At 39.6% G+C, this 20,790-nt stretch overlaps 2 protein-coding genes across 6 annotated transcripts; one reads left to right on the forward strand and one right to left on the reverse strand.

Moving 5' to 3' along the window:
• Positions 1-336: 336 nt before the first annotated feature.
• Positions 337-4,050, forward strand: dnajc19 (DnaJ (Hsp40) homolog, subfamily C, member 19). Its single transcript, XM_067596316.1, has 6 exons — positions 337-472; positions 1,624-1,675; positions 2,658-2,731; positions 3,032-3,111; positions 3,302-3,372; positions 3,633-4,050. The coding sequence occupies exons 1-6, from the start codon at positions 470-472 to the stop codon at positions 3,701-3,703; spliced, it is 351 nt and encodes a 116-aa protein (XP_067452417.1). The 5' UTR covers positions 337-469; the 3' UTR covers positions 3,704-4,050.
• A 545-nt stretch (positions 4,051-4,595) lies between these two features.
• On the reverse strand, positions 4,596-17,186 carry fxr1 (FMR1 autosomal homolog 1). 5 transcript variants are annotated; one of them, XM_067596311.1, is made up of 19 exons: positions 17,038-17,186; positions 14,366-14,418; positions 14,162-14,255; positions 13,985-14,056; positions 13,671-13,819; positions 13,343-13,436; positions 13,014-13,130; positions 12,550-12,720; positions 12,226-12,304; positions 11,890-11,999; positions 11,631-11,717; positions 10,372-10,503; positions 9,936-10,170; positions 9,638-9,731; positions 9,351-9,478; positions 9,060-9,269; positions 8,746-8,823; positions 7,881-7,963; positions 4,596-6,147 (listed from the first exon to the last, which is right to left on the reverse strand). In XM_067596311.1, exons 1-19 carry the CDS (start codon positions 17,086-17,088, stop codon positions 5,959-5,961), a joined length of 2,226 nt encoding a protein of 741 aa, XP_067452412.1. In that variant the 5' UTR covers positions 17,089-17,186; the 3' UTR covers positions 4,596-5,958. The 5 variants fall into 5 exon arrangements, with proteins under 5 accessions (XP_067452412.1, XP_067452415.1, XP_067452414.1 ...); XM_067596314.1 differs by lacking the exon at positions 10,372-10,503 and having other exon boundaries at positions 17,038-17,185; XM_067596313.1 differs by lacking the exon at positions 10,372-10,503 and having other exon boundaries at positions 11,631-11,723; positions 17,038-17,185.
• Between the last annotated feature and the right edge of the window lie 3,604 nt (positions 17,187-20,790).

Raw genomic sequence — 20,790 nt, forward strand, 5'->3', positions numbered from 1 at the left:
TTAAGGAACTGGAGTTTTTGGCACTTCCGCGTTGACTTATTTTTTCAGCTCCAGTGGTTGCAGCTTGGTTTCTATCATGCTCTCAATTTAAAAAAATAAAAATAAAAAAATTATGAGGCGACTTTCAAGCTAAAAAAAAAAAGCTTGTCTAGAGATAGAGATAATAGAGCTCAATATAAATTAGAAATGAGGTTGAGGAGGTTTGGTTTTCTATTGGTCAGTTTCATTTTATGTATATGGAATTTGCAAAAAAATTAAATAGTTGGATTAAAAAGCTAATATTCTTGTCTTTTGAGTTGTTTTCAGTCGGTTTGACAGTTTGATCGTAAAAGGGACCAACGTGTGTCAAGGTTTTACGACAGTTGTGCACTATTTCCGGCACAAACATATGAACGTCAGAGCGGTGAAAACATGAGAGGTCAAAAGTTAATATCCTGATTTTAATAGTAACGGAGCATAATTCAAAGACATGGTAGGTCTGGTTTGTTACTTACTGACTAGAAGGGCTGTGTTAAAACGGTTCACACTCACGACTTGGATGTAAACTTCGATAACATTAAGGCTAAATGGCTAAGCTAACTTTAGCTCGGCTGAAATGTGCATGACCGAATGACACGACGTGACTAAACTGAAGCTAATGTTTGACTTTTATTAGCCAGCTAACCAACGTTAACACGCTACATGAGCCACAATAGGGGACTGAAATCAACGTGGCTCGTCTGAATCCGCTTTGTGTTTTGTAGTCTGCTACAGTTTAGGTAGTAGTGTGCATTTGTTTACATTGCTGCAACACTCAGGGACACAAATGAGATTCATTCGCAGAGTACAAGGAATTCAGTGTGGTCCAGATTTTATCAGAAAAAGAAATGAACATCAATAAACATAATAGTATAAGAAAGAGAGAGACTGTAACTTACAAAGATTCTGTGTAGTGGGGGTGGACAATGTGCATGCATGATAAAAACTATGAGTGTGCAAAAAAGCAGAATATAAATACAAGTATAAATACTATGTGCATGCATATTGACATGATAAAAACTATGTGTGTGCAAAAAAACAGAACATAAATATAAGTATTAAGACTATGCATTCATATTGACATGATAAAAACAGTGTGTGTGCATAAAAGCAGAATATAAATACAAGTATAAAGACTTTGTGCTTGCTTATTGCCCTAAGGTTGTTTTCTACTCAACAGGAAATTAAACAGCAGCCTTTTGGTATGAAAACAGTGTCCCATTCTCATTTTTTTACCTTGATGAATGTTAAGAGTTTGATGGATGCATTTATTGTAAAATGATAGAAATATGTTCCTAAGAACTTTTTACTCTTAGCGGTGAAGAATAAAAAGTTCTGCAGACAGCAACAGAGCATCATTTTTTCATTGTATTTGTACAATGGACGCAATGTCACTGTCCTTGTGTGTGTCTGAGTATTAACAGGATATATATGTATGTATAGTTAATCAAAAAATAAAATCTATATACAGCTACACAGTGCAGGACAGACACAGTATGCACAGTATGAATTTGAATGAGATATGGAGGTGAAGTGTCAGGCAGCTAGGAGTGAAGTTATCAGGGATTTTTTTCTCATCCTCACTTCCTGCCTCTGTCTCTTTAGGCCAGTTCCATGGTGGCAGTGGGGCTGGCTCTGGCTGCAGCCGGATTTGCAGGTAAGCAACTCCTGTAAAAGCTTACTTAGGGAAGGAAGAAGTTCATTATGTAACTGACACGCTGACAGGTTGGTTAATCGCCTTGATAGAGAATCCTCAGCCGTGTTCATCAAGTTGGCACAACCGGGCCAAAATTGTGTCTAATGTGTTGATACTGTCTGAGGTGAAGTAATGAGTCTAAATGAGAATTTAACAGCAAGAAATGCTTCTCTGATATGAGAAATTTAAGAAAGCAAAGCAAAGTAGAGCTGCGATGATTCGTCAATTAAGCAATTAGTTGCCAACTATTAAATTAATCAGCAGGTGTTCCAGTTCAAGATGAGACCAGACTTTACTCTGGATGTCAGTTATGTTAGTTTATCTCCACCAACTTACGCCCAGCGGAGACAAAAATTGCAATAAAGGCATAAAATATGGAGAGTGATAGAAATACAAGAAAAGGACAAAATTGGCAAAGGAAAATCTGTAAACTAGAAAACGCCAAACATTGACAAAACCTGTCACATTAGTGTTACAGACTGCAGCATGTAAAACAATCACACAGTTATCATCATAGCAAAGAAATCTACCAACAGTCCATCACAAAACCTTTCAATAGTTTTCTAGAACATAGTTATAAGTCTTAATACCGATAACTTTCAGTAGAATCATATCATGATGATTATATATTACCAGTTATTTCCTCATTTCTGTTGTTGAAATGAATGATGTGAAGAGTTTTGTCTGATGTAATAACAGAAGAATGCAGTTCATTACATTGAACATCAGTTGGACTACTTCAAATGTGAATTTTGCATACATTTTCTACAATGTACTATATATACTGATATTGTAGAAATAGTATGAATATCATGATACTGAATTACACCATATCACCCAACCTTACCACTAACATATAGTCCTAACATATAGCATCTGCGTTAAAATGGCAAACATTTCTATCAACTAAGTTAATGTGGATTTATCCTCCTTTACCCACCAGGTCGCTATGCCATGCAGGCCTTCAAGCAGATGGAGCCTCAGGTGAAACAGGCCCTTCAGAGCTTCCCCACGGCGGTAAGAAGGACAGAAGGAAACATTCATACTATCACATTCACTATCTCTCTAAACAGCAGTCATAAATGTGTTTTTAATTTCTCAAACAACACAAGATACATCTTTATCTCCAGCTTAACATTCAAAAAGCAATTTGTTAGAATACACCAGAGATTCAAGCAGCTTGTCTTTACTGTTCTCTTCAGTAATTCACCACACATCTCACATTCCTCCGAACCTACATTTCTTGTCACATCTGAGGTGTGTACTGGTGTTAGCGGATCGCTTCTGATTCGTGGTCATCTGTGTTTGTTGTTGCAGAGTTTTGGAGGAGGTTACTATAAAGGTGGATTTGAAACAAAGATGAACAAGAGAGAAGCTGCGCTGGTTTTAGGTATCAGGTATGTTGACACTCTTGTCACACTAGTATCTCCCTTCACCGTCCTTCACTCTGCACCTCCAGAGTGACGTAGACTCAAGAATTAGGTCCTGTGCTGCTATTTCCTCTCTCATTCACTATAGCAGAAAATGGGGCTACTACTAATTACAATAATAATTCACTAATAACTGATCTATTGCTCCTTCCTCCAGTCCCACAGCCAACAGGAATAAGATCAGAGAAGCCCACAGGAAACTGATGATCCTAAACCACCCAGATAGAGGTAAGTCTATCTACCATACACTCCCTTTATCTACTTTGGTACAAACTTTACCTTCCTGGTTAGACACACCTTGTTGCTCAAAGTCCAGAGTGTACTTTATAAAGAAAGTATGGTGAGGGGTGCAGCTGTCTCTTTCAGTAGCTTTTAAAGGGGGCAGTGAAGCATACATCCAGCATGATTACAAAGACTGAGTTTTGTAGTTTAGCGAAACATAATGAAATTTAACCTGTTGTTGTGTGTGTGTGTGTGTAATCTCACAGGTGGATCTCCCTACCTAGCAGCGAAGATAAATGAAGCGAAAGATCTGATAGAAGGCCAGGCAAAGAAATAGAAGTAAAGATGTTGATGAACCCAACGATTTCACACCGCTCTTATTCAAGCTGTTGCACTGACTGACTTGAGCGAACACCAGGAGTTTTCTAACTGATTGTTCTCAAATAAATCACACTGTACACATTGTTCCTGGAACTTAACCTCATTGTTATGTCATATTGTAGTTAAATTATGAGTGCTATGTGGGAATTATTGCCTTAAGGTGGTTTTCTACTCAACAGGAACTTTGAATATCATCCTTTTGGTTTGAAAACGGTGTCCTGTAAGAGTTCTGTAAAATGCTGTGATATGTTTTGGGGATTATTTCCACTTATCGTGAAAAATAAAAAATTCTGCAGACCACAACAGAGCACTTTTTTTTTGTTCACTGTATTTGTACGATGTCCTTCAGAGAGCCACACGTTGTTCAGTTTTAGATCTACATGGAAGATCAAGTTTATTTAAGAACTACCTGCATACAAAACATATTGCACATCAACCAACCAGAACGATCCTTTTAAAAAAAAAAAAAAAAAAAAAAAAAAAAAACATACTGTAGTCGACCCAACAAAAACACTTGGGATGTCACAACTGTCAGTAGTCCAAATTGTCATTTGTCTCAAAGAAGAAGAAAAAAAAACCCCAGGTAACGCATGTTTTAGTGTCAAGAAAAAGAAGTTTCTTTTGTTTGTTTGTTTTTTTAAATACTGTACATTTTTTAAAAATAAATAAACCAAATAAATCTCCTTCCTTAGTGGAACAGTCGTGACCAGTTTCCAGCCAGCCGGTCTGTGGAAGAACCATGAAAATGACATCATCGTCACCTGGGCTTGGTTTTCTAGAAACATCTCAACACCAGGGTAGTCTTTACTCGTTGCTTCTTATTGGTCAAACAGGATTTTTGCAGTAGGCATGTAAAGGGTGTTAATCCTTAAGATTAAAAAAAAAAACAAAATCATGCTTTGACTCTCTTGATTTGAATGGATGTCTGGGAAGAAACAGCCTTCCCATCATCCTTCCTGTTAAATTGGATGAAAACTGCCCAATGGTTCGCTTTAAGATGTTTCCAGGAAACCCAGCACTGATGGCTACATCTCTTGTCCAGCACTACACAGTAACAGGCCAGTTTCCAGACCAAACTACAATTAACTCTTAAACAGAAAAAGGTTATGTTTCAGTGCAAAGAAAACAACTTTCCTATTGTTTCTTTTCCAGACACGCAGTAATAACATTTCTTCTATGACCGAAGTGGTTGCATATTGAAAAACAGAAAGCAGCTAACGTCAAACTCCTCAACAGATATATAAAGAATAACTGGACTCATTTTTCCCCACAAACATTAAGAACAGACACACCTGATTTTAAAAAGATATGCCTCTGAAATCCTTTTAGGGTCTTTCAGTGTTTGCCTCCGCCTGCTTACAGTGCCATAAGGGAACATTTAGCACAAAAAAAAAAAAGACAGCTCATCTGGTTCAACTGTGGCAGGCGAGGGCGACCGAGTAACACAGAAATAAGTGAAAAGATTTCAGATAGTGTGCAGAGCCAGGCAACAACATGTTGAAACTACTCTCAAGGCACAACAGCTGATCACATGTATGTCAAACATACTTGGGTTTCCAACAAACCTATCTGCACTGTGGTACTGTTCATGCAGAACAATTAAAGTACAAACTACTTCAGATGCACAAAACATCCTGAAAAAATGTGGAAGCTTCTTTTCTGTGTCCACCTGGTAAAAGACAGACTTTTTTTTTTGTTTGTTTTAAAACCCTGCTATGATATTATTTTTTTTTTTTTACCAATAAAAAAGATCTGCTGCATTCATACCACAGTATGGGTTTGAGTGAAATCCCTGTCTACATTGTATAAATACTGCATTCAGTCCATCCTCTCCCTGAGCTCTCAATGAAGAGTGGACTGAAAAGTAGTTTAGAGATGTCTGTAAGTCTGTGTGTGTGTGTTTGACTATCTTTGGCAAGCTCATACAGGAAGAACTATTGTAAAAAAAAAAAAAAAAAAAGAAAAAAGAAATGGTAACATGAATAGTTGGACAGAACACGTGTAAAGGGGAGGTTAAGGTACAGACCTCTGAAACTTACGGAGTGGAACAGGTTTCAAATATTTCTAAAGTAAAAAAGAACAGTGCATGTTGTATTTAAATGTTAAGATTCACTTTTGAGGCTGCTCAAGAGACAAGGGGATTTTATCAAGCGCAGCCAGAGAAGTTGAAATATTTGAAACCCATTTCCTTTGCCGGGGGGGGGGGGCCTACTAGGAGAGTCCGTTAACAACAGGTTGCGGGTTAGAATCCCCCGTGTGGGAGTCTGTGGCGGGCGTCTCGGTGGAAGACTTGGCGGCGTTGCTGTCCTCGTTATCGGCGGCAGCGTTGCTGTTGGTAGAGCCGTTGGTGGCTGTCGGGGTAGGCTGCGGGCTGTGCTCAGCAATGGCATCCACCTGACCCTGAACAGAAAGGAGGGACAAACGGAGCAGAGTGGAGAAAATAATGCACTTGGAATATATTCAAACAAGTTCACCACTAAGAGGGAAAAATATTTTATATACAGTGGTCCAAATGTCTGAGACCACATTGAAAATCTCTAATATTTTCATGTAAACCTGGAAATAATCAGAAAGTTTGAGGATTCAGAAACATTTAAAAACAGAGGAAGTTATGATATGTAAAATGAAGAGGAAATGTTTTAAGATTCTGCACTATTTCTAGGTCAGCAATCAAATTTAAGTAAATTTATGGCATTGACCAACGTAACTCCTTTGTCAGATGTTCTTGAGTTGTATCCCTTCCACTGAAGCGTGTGTTCAGATGACACTCAGGTGGATTTGATCTCATCAACTTGCAGCCATTGTTCACCTGTTATAAATACGGCTGTGCCTCAAGTTTCCAGCAGATCATTGCTTACTGAGTAGCATTGTGATAGTGGGAAACTTGGTGTCAGAACTAAGTGAGAGTGTCAGAAGTCAAATTGTTATTTTAAGCAAAGAAGGGCTTTCTCAGCGTCAAATCATGACTAGACTAAAGGTTTTTAAAAGGGGGCAGTGCTGGAGCTCTAAAACGCTTTGTAGAAACTGGATCAGTTGTATCCAAAGCACGATCAGACAGATCAAAAGTGATCACACCATCAGAAGATCAATACATCAAGCAAAAGAAGGCTGCCTTGTAGTGGTCTCAGGGGACGAGTAGCAGTTTTTAAAAACACTTCTCAGGAGGGGAAACAAGGGGGGTAGGCTCAGAAACGCTCAGGGTAGGCTAAGAAATACCAGCATTTCACAGTGGATGACTGAAAAAAAAATATACTGATGAATCAAAGTTTGAGATTTATGGTAGTAACAGAAGGATGGATGTAAGGACACAAACAGGAGAGAGAATGATACTGCAGTGTATCAAACCAACAGTGTAACATGGTGGTGGGAATATTCAAGTAAACGGTCATTGGACTGCATTTATATAGCACCTTTCTAGTCTTCCAACCACTCAAAGCGCTGTACACTACATGCTACATTCACACACATTCATACGCTAACGGCAGAGGCTGCCATGCAAGGTGTCTACTCATCATTCATCAGTTGGACACCTGCACCCTGACCAAGGAGAGGTACCACTCCATTCTTCAGAGACAAGCTCTACCCTCTGGTTTGCATCTTTGTGTAGAAGGATTCATACTGCAGAAGGATAATAACCCCAAACACACCTCAAAACTTTGCAAGAACTACTTGAAGACCAACGAGTCCTGACTGTCACGGATTTTCCTCTACAGTCACCTGACCTCAAACCCCATTGGACATTTATGGCGGCACTTGAAGACTGAGAAAGCCAAGTCTTCTGTGACATCACAAGAAGCTCTTCAGATCAATGTGAAATCATGCTGAGATAACATGGGTCATCAGTATGTGCACAAACTTGTGGAGCCCATGCCAGCTCGAGTGCATGTTCTCATTAAAGGGGAGGGGGACATAAAAAGGGACACACACCAAATACTAAGATATTCTGAAATGTAAGTACATTTTTCACTCAAATTGTTAAGCTGATATTATCATTTGTATTGAAAAATGATAATATTACATTCGAAACAAACGCAAAATAGAAGTATCTTGACTAGTGGTCTCAGACCTTTGGACCCCACATGTTAATTGTGGCCTGCCAACAGTTTGTTGACACGTAACATTTAAATACTAACCACATCTTTGTTTTTCTTGGGGTCCTTGGTTGTCATCTGCCTGCTCTGAGACTCAGCCCGGGATATGTAGTCAGCCACTGTCACTGTACAGACGAGACGTTAGAGAAGAGAAAACCACTGGTCATGACAGTGTCTGCTTCCTTTTAAATAGTGAAGAGAAGCAAAAATGCTGAGTTTGTCCCAGATGTCGTTCAGAACTTGATCCCAAAGTCAATCACACTCCTCAGATCTCTTTTCTGAGAGCACATCGATTCAATGGTGTAGCGTTGCGATGAAAAACAGACAGTGATGGAAGTAGTAATGTGGAGAAAACAAATCACCTTGAAAAGCAGGCATATCAGTTCAGTTAAAGCAGATCCACTCCATTCAACCGACTACAGAGCATTTTTTTTACTGGTGTATACTGGCCTAACTGGCTTCCAACACCTGATTGTCCATTTAGAACAACATCACAGAAAAATAAGTTAGTCAGGCTTAGTAACAAACACCACACAAACAAGGACTGCCACTAGAGTAAATGGCAGCCTGACAACACAAAAACAAAGTCGTAGCTGATCTATTAGTGAATGAGTAACGCACCTGTGAAATAATACACGAGAAAAGGAAGACAGAAACGTTCCATTATCACAGCCAGACAGTGTAGGCCAGTCAGCAAAAACAGCCACATTCAATCATATAGCAAATGTCAATAAAACAAGCAACACTCCATTACATGTAGTTAAATAGATCTAAATGTTTTTTTTATGATTTAGTATGTTGTTGTGGGGGACAAAAAACAAACACCAGGCCTGGTGCACAACCTTTTAGCTTAAGCCATTAGGAGCACTGACCAGGGGGAGGCGACACTAGCAGTTGCCATGGTTACCTGGCTGCCTCTCTTCAGGCAGGCGGATGCGGCGACGTCTACTACGGTTACGACGCTGAGGTTGAGGTTCAGAGTCATCTAGGGGTGTTGGGTCATCACAGAGAGAGGGATTTGGGACTTAAGGTGGCATTTAAAACCAGGGACCTGTCTTTAGTCTGTGCTGGCTCCTTTTACATTTAAAAATGGCAGCCCTGACAGCCAAACACTTATCCTTTCGACAATACAACATGACAGACTTTCCTACTAAAATATTGTGCTGTTTGAGTTTGTATGTGCATGAAGAAGTCTTGAATCAGATCATGTGACTTCCATACCTATTCCATTTTCACTCATTGAGGCGTTATCCGACTCGCTCATGCCATCCATCAGTGTGGCGTCCTCATCTGTTCTACGTCGTCGAGATCTTCGGCGACGGTTGGTGGGCAGGTTTGACTCACTGGCATCTGTATCAGCTGTCTGGTCTGTCTCAGTGTTTGTCTCCAAGACTCCATAGGCATTGCTATCGTCATGATCCCGAGGCCCTGCTGCAGAGTTATAGTTCATTAAAAACTACTATTATGACAAGAAAGGTGTGTCTGTGTTTCCATGTTAATAATGAATTTTACCAGAGCTGTTGTTGTATCCTCCTCTTCCTCCTCTTCCCCGTCCTCCAGGCCCTCCTCGGCCTCTGCCGGGACCTGGCCTCCTGCGACCATCTCTTTGTGGACGCTGGCCTCTCTCTCTCTCCCTCTCCCTGAAAGTCAATCAGTCAGTCAATCAGTCAGTCGGTCAAAGCATCCATCAATCAAAATCTCACAGACACCCTCATTGAAGATTATAGAAAACAAAAACAGCTTCCACTGAAAAATGCAACAACTTGTATATCTTTGGGTTTTATTATAAAACAATTCACCTGTCCTGGTCCTCTGCAGCCAGAGACCAGTCACTGAGTTCATCCCTGCGCTCAGAATCAGTCTCAGAGGCATTGGACTGCTCTGAGTTGGTGCCTAGAAGAATCAAACAGACACACCAGAGGACAGAGAGACAGAAAGGTTAGAAGAAAATGGACAAGAGCTCAATTACTATACCCTCCTGTTAGAAGTGGGACAAATATTAAATGTGGCAATTCAATGGATAGTACAGTCTCACTCAGGAGAATTTTCAAAGATATCTAGCAGAAGATTTGTTTTCACAATATCTGAGGTGCCTACCGTATCCAGTGCTGTAGCTGTGGCCTCTGCGCCCACGGCCTCGACCGTTGTAGGAGCGGCTGGGATGTGAAGAGGACGAGGAGGCATTGGCACTGCCGTCAGTATTAAAACCTCCTCCTCTCTCTCCTCTCTCTCCCCTCTCTCCCCTCTCTCTGTCGGCCGGTCGGTGACCCTGGGTGATCTGACGTAGCTGTTCATCGATCTGCATCCGCTCCATGCGTAGCTGTTCAACCTCCTAGAGAGGGGGAAAAAAGAAATTTGAGATACAAGACAGATCGAATGAAAGACGATACGGCAACAGAAAAAGCAATAAGCAGAAAATAAAAATCCGATGTGGTCATAATTCTTCAGTGTTTCAGAAAAATTAAGCAAAATCTCTGAGAAACTTTCTTGAGAGGGTCATCACTGGATTCACATGCATACTCATCATACACACATCTACATCACATCCTGTGTGCCTTGTGTTGCTTATTCTCAATCTTGCTAGGCTGCTTCCTTGTGTATAATCCACAATCTGCTTCAGCTCTTCCTCTAGCTGCTGGCCCTCGGCAAGAAGCTCCACCATGTCCTACACACACACAGTGCAAAACAAAACGCACACAAAGCACCGACGCAGCACAGAACATGCAAACAGCACAGGACACACACATAACATACACAGTGCAAAATGTATACACAGCAAAATACACACTGCAGAAAAGCCAAGTAATATCTGTGAAGATTATGTGTTAATAAATTATGTGGAATTCACGTGCATTGCAATCACAATGACTACTCTAATCTAACAATGTTTCATAGAGGTATTACATTTCAAGTCAGTTCTTTCAGCTCCATATTTGATTTCCAGCATTGCTTACACTCCTCTGCTTGTGTCGTGAGTTTTACCTTATCATCCCTAATCTGACTGTGACTGGTTGAGCTGTTTGCCTCCCACTGGAATAAATGTTTCAAAAATGTTTTGTTTTTTTTCTCCTCAGTGTTGCGACAAAGCTGCTTTGAGTGTTGTGTGAGTTGAGCCTGATGGAATCTGATGCTTCTCGTCTTATGATCAATTTAGTTATTTTATAACAGCCTAAATAATAACAACACTATTTAAATATACTATATGTCTTTGGGTCTTTTTCCAAAAAGTTTCATATATTTTTTCATAAAAGTGTTTATTATAATGTGAGTAGAGGTGTCTTTACTTCAGGCAGACCCCTCTATAAAACACTGTGGGAAACCTTGATCATTTCTATGAGCTGCATATATACATATAGTGGATATTTATGCATTTTGTACGAGGTATCCAAATGTGTTTAATACACAGTTACTTCCTGGTTTTAAAGGGATCACTTTCACAGCACAAAATCAATGTGTGTTACTGTTTACACCTTGCAATGCTCATTAAGTTCTGCTAGTAAATGTTAGTTAGACCTTATTAAATTATTACATGTGTCTGCAGGAAATGCTGGTTTGTTCAGGAGGTGCATTAAAAGGCAGCCTGGAATGGTTGTAAATTGAAGCATGAAGTTAAAGCAAAGGATTGTCAAAAACACGCATAAACATGCAGAACATGCAGGCTCTTTTTTCATCAATTCAGTAAACACGCACGCACACACACACACACACACACACACACACACACACACACACACACACACACACACACACACACACACACACACACACACACACACACAGAGGAGTCCTTACATTGAGGTAAGAGATGTGGTACTCCAGCAAGACCTGAACGTTGCCAATACTCTCCTTAGTACCGACAAAGGTAAAGGGGACCATTCCCTGTGTCAACAAAACAAAAAAAAACACAACGCAAAAGTTAGTATGGGACAATCACTGACTGAACCAAGAGGTGAGACGATGAGTAGATCATTTTTTAAAAAACACGCAAACAAAAAGCGGTGACACTCATGAGTACGTGTTGGACTGTAACGTGTTGCAGTAGCAGGCTTACTTCTTGTCGGGGCTGCTTGTTGTCATTGTCACCTTCTATCCTGACCCTCACCACGCCAGACTTGTCCACAATCTCCTGAATGACTTTACCATTCTTACCAATCACTTTGCCTAGGGACACAAAGCAGAGAAAAGACGAGAAGGTGACTGATAACGAGTAAACAAAACAGCAGTTAGTTAGTCTTCCTCTTAAGTTATGCTAATATGATAGCAGTATATATAACCGTCTTGCAATGTGTTGCGTATAATTGCCAAAATAGAACCTCAGTATCAGTTGCCCTGCACCCAACCAGATATTTGTGGGATTTGAAGGTATAAATTGTTCATGTCTACATACCAACATGGTTCCTTGGCACCTGGACAGAATCCTCCACAAACTCCAGATAGTTTCTGGCCTTCTTTACAGCCTCTGCTGTCTGAAACACAACATGAAGCAACTTTATCAACTGTACATTCAGCTAACACACTGGCATGTTCCACAGTCAGCTTAAGAATCCTAACAAAATATTGGTAAAATCCACTGAAAATAAAACCATTATAAGATCTACAAGAATGCAATGTGTACAGTTTCTCTCATACACATATCTTCATGTGTTCATACACTTTCAAGGTCATACACACACTCATGGTTTCACTAACACTTGGGCACATACCACCTTACCTCTCCATAAATCCTGAAAGTGCCAGTCTCCTCATCCAGCTCAATGGCAGTGACACCTGGAACTTTCCGTGCTTGCTGGATGTTGCTGCCGTGGCTGCCGATGGCCAGGCCCATCAGATCCGGTCTCACCATAAACTCCTCCTGGAAGGATGACACCAGCTGTCTGGAGTTCTGCACAAACACGAGAGGTTAATCTTCATTTTGCTATCAATAAACTTTTTTACATTCCAATTACTTGCAAAAACTGACATATAAAAGCGATTGAAATTTCCTGTAGTACTAATAGAAAAGTATATTAATCTCTTGTTGGTCATGACTACTATCCACCCTTCACGTTACCACGGTGACTAACTGACTCTTACAATACTGCAGGTACCAACTGTCCCCCTTCCGAGAGTAATAAGGTTCCTCTGTGATCTCCGGGTCACCACAGTGACTAGACCATGTTCATGTTACAAACTGACCTCCAGGTGTTTGGTAGCCTCCTGGTTGCGTGACATCAGCAACAGCTTGGTCCTAAGGCTGCGCAGGTGCATGTCACTCAGCAAAGACACACGCTTCACTGTCGACTCATTGGTGGACTACACACACACACACAAAAAAAACAAAAGAAAGATTAGCAGTGTCCTTGTTGGTGACTATTAGAAAGACAGAAACAGCAGAGTCATCCACCATACAAAGATACTAAGTAAGACTGAACTGTAACACATCATGCACTACTACTGATACATTTATACATTTCCAAAAGTCACCACAGGACAGTGACACAGCATCAATAGAGCAAATCAGTTACCACAATCACAAGTTGGCTGGTCTCAGGGCAGTATGAGATGCGACAGGCTCCAACGGCTTTCTTAAAATCCTTATGGGCGTTCTCATTCTGGCACCTGAAATATACAAACAATTTAGTATTTTAAGCAGCTAAAACTTAATGTAAACAGCTGAGTTAGGATTGGGGCTGGAGACATCTGAAAAGATCTGCAAAGCTCTCAAAGTAAGAACAATATCTTATATCTGCAATACAAAATCTACATATGCATGTTATCATTAATTGTGAAGAGGACAAGCACATGAATTTAACATTGATACTAATGATATTACTGTAAAGCTGCTGTACATACGCTTCTTGTAGATCCTGAGGAATGGGGACACTGCACTTGTGAAAGGAGTTCTTGGTGATTGCCTTGTTAGTATTGACTGGACGCAGACGCTCAAAGGTGACTATCTCGTTGTAGGTGGCGTCGCAGGCTGCGTACTCAATCACATAGAACTGAAAAGACATACAGGTTCAGTGTATAAATAAAACAACCTACAGACACTGAAATTAATGTATTTTTGCATGTTATTGTGATTACGAGGCAAAGCAGATTTCTACTAGCGCTTAATAAAAACAAAAGTGTCGTATAAACGTTTCTGCCTGAGGAGCAATACTCACATCTCCTTTCATCATGCGGACTTTAGCCAGCCACCAACCACAAGGCTCCTGTTCATTGGCTCTGGAGAGGATCTGACCAGAGAGTAAGACAGAGAGAAAGAGTAAGAAACTAACAGGGAGGGACCACGTACATAGAAAAATAGACAGAGAAAAGACAGATGTGTGCTTCCTCCTCACCTCCACCTCCTCGCCCTCTCCGATCTCCTTCTTGGCATCAGCGGGTGGTGGCATTCTGACATCATTGAAGGGCACCTGGCGTTCCGGCTGCCAACTGAGAAGAAATTCACATTAAATCAACCCGGTTAAAGCTCTTACACCGGACCGGATCAGCAAAACCTGAAATCAACCTACTGGAAGACAGGTGGAAGAAAAAAAACTCACTTGTTCTCAAAGGCAATGGTGAGAGAGTCATCGTGGATATCTTTGATAAAGCCCTGCAGGAAAGAAACACAGACAGGAGTAAGAGCCAAGAACATCAGAGCAAACTCCAGTAAGCAGCCACCAACCGTACAGGACAAAAAGGATAAAGAAATAGTTGACATGGATTTTTCAAGAAAGTTCTTAACTGTGAGATGGATTTAAAAACATTAAGAGTTGTGCATAATAAGCACATTTTTAATGTACAGTAGCTCATTAACAGGTTTAGTACAGCAACTAACGTTTATTTTCATTATCGATTCATCTGCTGGTTATTTTCTCAATTAATCGTTTTATCTATAAAACATCAGAAAATAGTGAAAATTGTTGATTAGTGTTTCCCAAAGCCCAAGGTGACATCCTGACCAACAGTCCACGACTCAAAAATATTTACTTTACTATGACAGAGAGGACTAAAGAAACCAGAAAATATTCACATTTGAGAAGCTGGAATCGTAGAATTTAGATATTTTTTATTAATCATTTATCAAAATAGTTGGTGAATAATTTTATGTCAGTCAGTTATAATCAGTAAACCAGTTGTAATCAGTTAATCAAGTCATCGTTGCAGCTCTACAGCAATGTGAATTGCACATTTGTTTGTCACAACATAATTATAACTAATTGTAGTCATGGGCAAGGTGGAAAAATTGTTCCGTTGTTGCTGCCAAGATGTTGTTTCAGGAAACAGACATTGGTATTGAGTTTTCACAAACAACATTACATTCATCTTCCACATTAATTCAGCAGTGGAATAACAGGTCGTAAGAAATGTAGATATCTCAAAACCTGGGCAAATAAACCAAACCTATCTACATGGCTAGATAGGTAGATAGATGAAGGGCGTAATGTGTACAGCTGCGATGATTAGTCATTTAATCTATTAGTTGATCAACATGAAATTAATGTGGCAACTATTTTGATGATCATTTTCGTCATTTTTGAAGGAAAAATGCCAAACATTTGCCGGTTACCGCTTCTCAAATGTGACAATTTGAAGCTTTTATGTATCATACATGATAATAAACTGAATATAATTTGGATTTTGGACTGCTGTTAAGACAAAACAAGACATTTCAAGACGTCACCTCGGGCTCTAAGAAATTATAACAGGCACTTATCATTATTTTCTGACATAGAAAATGACTGTATTGAAAATAATTGTTAGTTGCAGCAGTGAACGCTGTGTCTTAAGTCTGTCTTAAAACAACAGTCAGGAGTCCATATGAACACTAAGGGGTTTCCCTCGCTGTAATCATTCCTCTTATTCATACTGGCTATTAAAAGATCCCCTTCAAATGTGTTTTTAATGTAAGTGATGGGGGCCAAAATCCACAGTGTCCACAGTCATTTTGTGCAAAACTACATTTAAAAGTTTATCTGAAGCTTATATGAGGCTTCAGCAGTCTGAGTTAGTCGTATCAAGTGGATATCTAACACATTTACAGTCTTTTTAGTATCAAATTCCCTCTTTGTGTTTCCTCTGACAGCGTTTCCCTGAAGTTGAGCTGCAATGTTCATTTGGGCTTCTCACTATTGTTTTAAGACATATTTGAAAAATTGTGAACCCGTGCTTTAACCACAGGTACTCTGGAGCCCAAAAATCATGCATTTTTTCCCAATTTGGTGTAAAGGTATCCAGTTACATGTGCCGTAAACAGAACAACTGAATCACCTATCCTTGTTCTATAACCCAAGAGATTAAGCCTCAGGAACTGGCAAGCTGGGTGTTGGACAAAGTGACTCATGAGGGCAGGGTGGACAAAGAAAATCAGTGAAGCAAGGAGAGGTGAAAAGGTAGAAAAGTAGGAGTTCGTACAGCAGACGAGATGAGAGAAGGAGAGAGGAAACACACAGCTCGGGGATGGGAGGAAAGGAGACAGGGCTCTGGGCACCAGGTCTAGAAATAGCATTTAAGGTTTACGGTATCAGTGACCCTCCCTCCCTCTTCTCCTCTCTTCTCCTCTCTTGTCAGCTGGTCATGATTGACAAGGAACAGCTGGCTTACACATACAGAAAATAGCTTCGGCATGATCAAGTATCAAATAATAGACAGCGACAGACAGACGCTGAGCAGCTCAAACATCACAACCACAACTAGACACTGTGCTTCCATCATATCACATACTTCACAAAGCTTTATCGCCACATTATGGGTGATTAAAACATCTTCAATAGCACTAACACGACTCCAATAACCGAATAAATTATATGACGTAGAGCTACAGTCAGCTACGCAGCATAATCTTAGTTTAGTCACATATTTTGACATCAACTAGCAAGTTAGCTCACTTTTAGCTCGGAGAAGCTGCACCTAAACGTCGAGCAGGCTATTTGATAGTCTTTATCGGCTTCTACCTTCCTGTTATCTCTCACAACAGTATGTTTCTTCCACTCTGCGTAAAAGAGAGAAGTCGTTAAAAAAAACATAGGTGACAGCTGGCGGAAGATTCGAGAGCGGTGCTAGCTTAGCGAGCTAACTGTGGCTAGCACGGCTAATGCGAGCTAATAGCGAGAAGTTCGTGGGTTTAAAAGAACACTAAGAAATATTGCCACAGTCCATTTGGCTTCAGCTGACATACTGTGTCTTGTGACAGGCTGTCGGGCTTTGAGCTGGATGATAAGCCGGTATTTACCTTGTAATAAGCCCCGTTGGAGCCACGGACCTCCACCACCAGTTCTTCCATATTGGACACGCAAAGGATGTTGGGACGACAGGTGCTCCTTAAAGCATCAGGAAGTTTGAGGACTACAGAGGTGCAATTACTGAAGTATTCACATACAGCCATGTAAAAATACTCCACTACAAGTATAACTCCTGCATTAAAAATCCTACTTACGTAAATGTACGTTAAGTAAAATTATAATAACTTTAATTAGCACTTTTCAAAAACAAGTTACAAAGTGCTTTACAAAGACATAAAAACAAAAAGAGAAATTACCAGATAAATATTAATTAAAAGTGATGCAGTAATAACAAGTGAGGTATGAAAACACAGAGTAAAAATAAAAAGAATAACTGATTCAAGAGAAAGTAATTCTAAAAAAAAAAAAAGTGTGTTTTTAAGAGAGATTTAAAAGAGGAAACAGAGCTAGCCTGCCTGATCTCCTGCAGCAGGTTGTTCCAGAGTCACGGGGCCTTGGCTCTGAAGGCTCAGTCTCCTCTGGTCTTTAGCCTTGACCCAGGAATTACATACAGACCTCTGCGAAAGGCTCTCAGGCTGCATTCAGGCTTGTAAGTGGTTAATATGTCAGTGATATAATCAGGGGCCAACCCCAGACGTGCTTTAAAAATAATCATTAAAATTTTAAAATCAATTCTAAAACCTACAGGTAACCAGTGTAGGGAAATATATGACATCATCAGATTGTTAATTCTGCTCTATCTGTGTGTAAGCAGCATTTGACTGTTGTAGCAACTCGAGGTGGAGCAGTGGTTGCCAGATAAGTCTGAGGGGTCAAGAGATGATAAATGGGAGAGGAAAGAAGAAAAAACTCAGTTTTGATAGACAAATCTGTTTTCAGTTTTGGGAATTTTTCTCTAATCTTTGATATTTGGTGAAATATTAGATTATTTGAACATTTATTGAAATGAAACCAAAAGACAGGTTTAGAGGGAAAAACACTATTTGGTGGAGCTGTTAACAACTCATACATGTCTGCATACATACAAATTCCCTCTTTGTGTTTCCTCAGACAGTGTTTCCCTGTTGAGCTGCAGTGGAAGTATAATAACAAAAAGAGGGACTTTGGCACTAAAAAGATTTTTGCACAGAAGGAGGCTTGTGGATCGGATATGAAGGGATCTGCTAATGGTCAGTATGAACAGGAGGAATGATTATGTCAAGAAAAACCTATTTCAATGTTCATTTGTGCACTGGACAATTGTTTCAAGTCTGAATGTTTGAAAAACACATAAAATTGTTTAAAAAAAAAAAAAAATAAAATAATAATAAAAAAAAATTCCATTCACTGCATGATAAAACTTTTTTTTTTTTAACAAAGACAGTAGCTGATGGCTATCTGGATAGAAAACAGAGTTGCAACGTGGGAAAAGGGTTAAAAATATTTAGAACCGCAATGATAAGTTGATTAATCGTTTAGTTGTCAAACAATAAATTAATTGATTAAACATTTGGAGTCATTTTTTAAGAAAAAAATGTAAACATTCTCTGATTTCAGCTGAATGTGAATATTTTCTGGTTTCTTTAGTCTTCTGTTGCAGTAAACTGAATATCTTTGGGTGGTGGACTGTTGGTCGGGACAAAAGAGGACATTTGAGGATGTCATCTTGGGCTTTGAGAAACAGTGATTCACCATTTTCTGACATTTTATAGACCAAACAACTGATCGATTAATCAAGAAAATAATTAACAGATGAATCAAATATGAAAATAATCATAGCTATTATTATATTTTTCATCATTTAGCAGACGGAATGATAGAAGAGTCTTTGAGGGATCTGAAAATACCTTCAGAACAGCAGTAAAAGTTCTTGTATGACCCGACATCCCTAAGTATTCATAATTTAGAGAAATGGATGCTTGGCTCTGTAACTCAAATGTAACGTTTTAGGTGATATGTCAGAGACACGAACTGAGATACACAAAAATGTGATTTGGTCATTGTTACTTCACCTGGATGTTTAACCTTAATGATGCAGAATGATGTTCTGCCAAAGGTGTAAAGCTTTCTCTGTGCTCACCTGAGGAGATTATTTCAATCTTTATACACAGACTCTGAGAGGTGAGTCTGTTTCCAGTGTGTAAAGTACTTATTGCACCTGTTTTGAAAAAGCAATCTGTATGTTGTGCTCATCTCAAGAAGGAAAAAAATTCTCACCTGGAGACCCTCACCTCACTTCAGTGAAGAATTCTAGCTGCTCTGCTGTATTTCATAGCTGTGGATTCGGTCCAGTGAATTCTCACATGGCCACTGTAAATGCAAGTCACTTCAAAGTTATACTGAGGGATGACATTGGTCCTACGGTGAAGCAGTTCTGTCCTGATGAGAGTGCAGTCTTTCAGAATGATAGCAGCCGTATTTACAATCGTCACTGAAAGCACCAATGAGCGTGAAAGCAGTAGGAAACCAGCATGGATGTCAACCCAACTGGGCAACAATTATCAATAATATGAGAGATTCTGACACAGTGGCCGACAGTTTGTGACACAACCTTAATCAAGACACCAAATTAACACCGACTTCTTCTGATCCCTGCAGTACAGTTTCAGATACTTGCAGCATTTAAAATGAGGCTCACTGGAGTAGCTTGTGGATCAATGCCTTGTTAAAACATTTTTATTTTGATCTTCCTGTTATTTTGTCAGTGATGTACTATATATCTGGACTAATGTAATAAACTCAATTAGATTTTTTTCATAGTGATATTTTCAGCCATCAAGATGAGCCAGTTGGGACAGTTTACTAATGGTGTAAAGCTTTCTCTGTGCTCACCTGAGGAGATTATTTCAATCTTTATACACAGACTCTGAGAGGTGAGTCTGTTTCCAGTGTGTAAAGTACTTATTGCACCTGTTTTGAAAAAGCAATCTGTATGTTGTGCTCATCTCAAGAAGGAAAAAAATTCTCACCTGGAGACCCTCACCTCACTTCAGTGAAGAATTCTGGCTGCTCTGCTGTATTTCATAGCTGTGGATTCGGTCCAGTGAATTCTCACATGGCCACTGTAAATGCAAGTCACTTCAAAGTTATACTGAGGGATGACATTGGTCCTACGGTGAAGCAGTTCTGTCCTGATGAGAGTGCAGTCTTTCAGAATGATAGCAGCCGTATTTACAATCGTCACTGAAAGCACCAATGAGCGTGAAAGCAGTAGGAAACCAGCATGGATGTCAACCCAACTGGGCAACAATTATCAATAATATGAGAGATTCTGACACAGTGGCCGACAGTTTGTGACACAACCTTAATCAAGACACCAAATTAACACCGACTTCTTCTGATCCCTGCAGTACAGTTTCAGATACTTGCAGCATTTAAAATGAGGCTCACTGGAGTAGCTTGTGGATCAATGCCTTGTTAAAACATTTTTATTTTGATCTTCCTGTTATTATGTCTGTGATGTACTGTAGATCTGGACTAATGTAATAAACTCAATTAGATTTTTTTCATAGTGATATTTTCAGCCATCAAGATGAGCCAGTTGGGACAGTTTACTAATGGAAAACATATTCTTAATGTTAGAGGTCAGATTTATCATAATCATCTCATTAATCAATTTCTTCACACACTTTAAAGGATTTGGCTGAAGATTTTTCCATATTTTTCTTATCGTCAACAAATCTCATGTGCAGAGCCAAACCAACAATGAACCCATCCTACTTACTGTACAAGTATCGTGTGTGTATGCAAACCCTGATATATCG

Source organism: Thunnus thynnus, chromosome 8, assembly GCF_963924715.1.
Source record: "Thunnus thynnus chromosome 8, fThuThy2.1, whole genome shotgun sequence".
Taxonomy (NCBI): domain Eukaryota; kingdom Metazoa; phylum Chordata; class Actinopteri; order Scombriformes; family Scombridae; genus Thunnus; species Thunnus thynnus.

Bases quoted from the DNA above. Each gene is read 5' to 3' on its own strand.
- dnajc19 (XM_067596316.1), top strand. The intron at 1,676-2,657 runs GTAAGCAACTCC...TTTACCCACCAG, and splicing joins GGCTGCAGCCGGATTTGCAG to GTCGCTATGCCATGCAGGCC. The intron at 2,732-3,031 runs GTAAGAAGGACA...TTGTTGTTGCAG, and splicing joins TTCAGAGCTTCCCCACGGCG to AGTTTTGGAGGAGGTTACTA.
- fxr1 (XM_067596311.1), bottom strand. From the start codon at position 17,088: ATGGAAGAACTGGTGGTGGAGGTCCGTGGCTCCAACGGGGCTTATTAC. The intron at 13,437-13,670 runs GTATGTACAGCA...TGTATATTTCAG, and splicing joins CCTCAGGATCTACAAGAAGC to GTGCCAGAATGAGAACGCCC. The intron at 11,718-11,889 runs GTAAGCCTGCTA...TTGTTGACACAG, and splicing joins ACAAGCAGCCCCGACAAGAA to GGAATGGTCCCCTTTACCTT.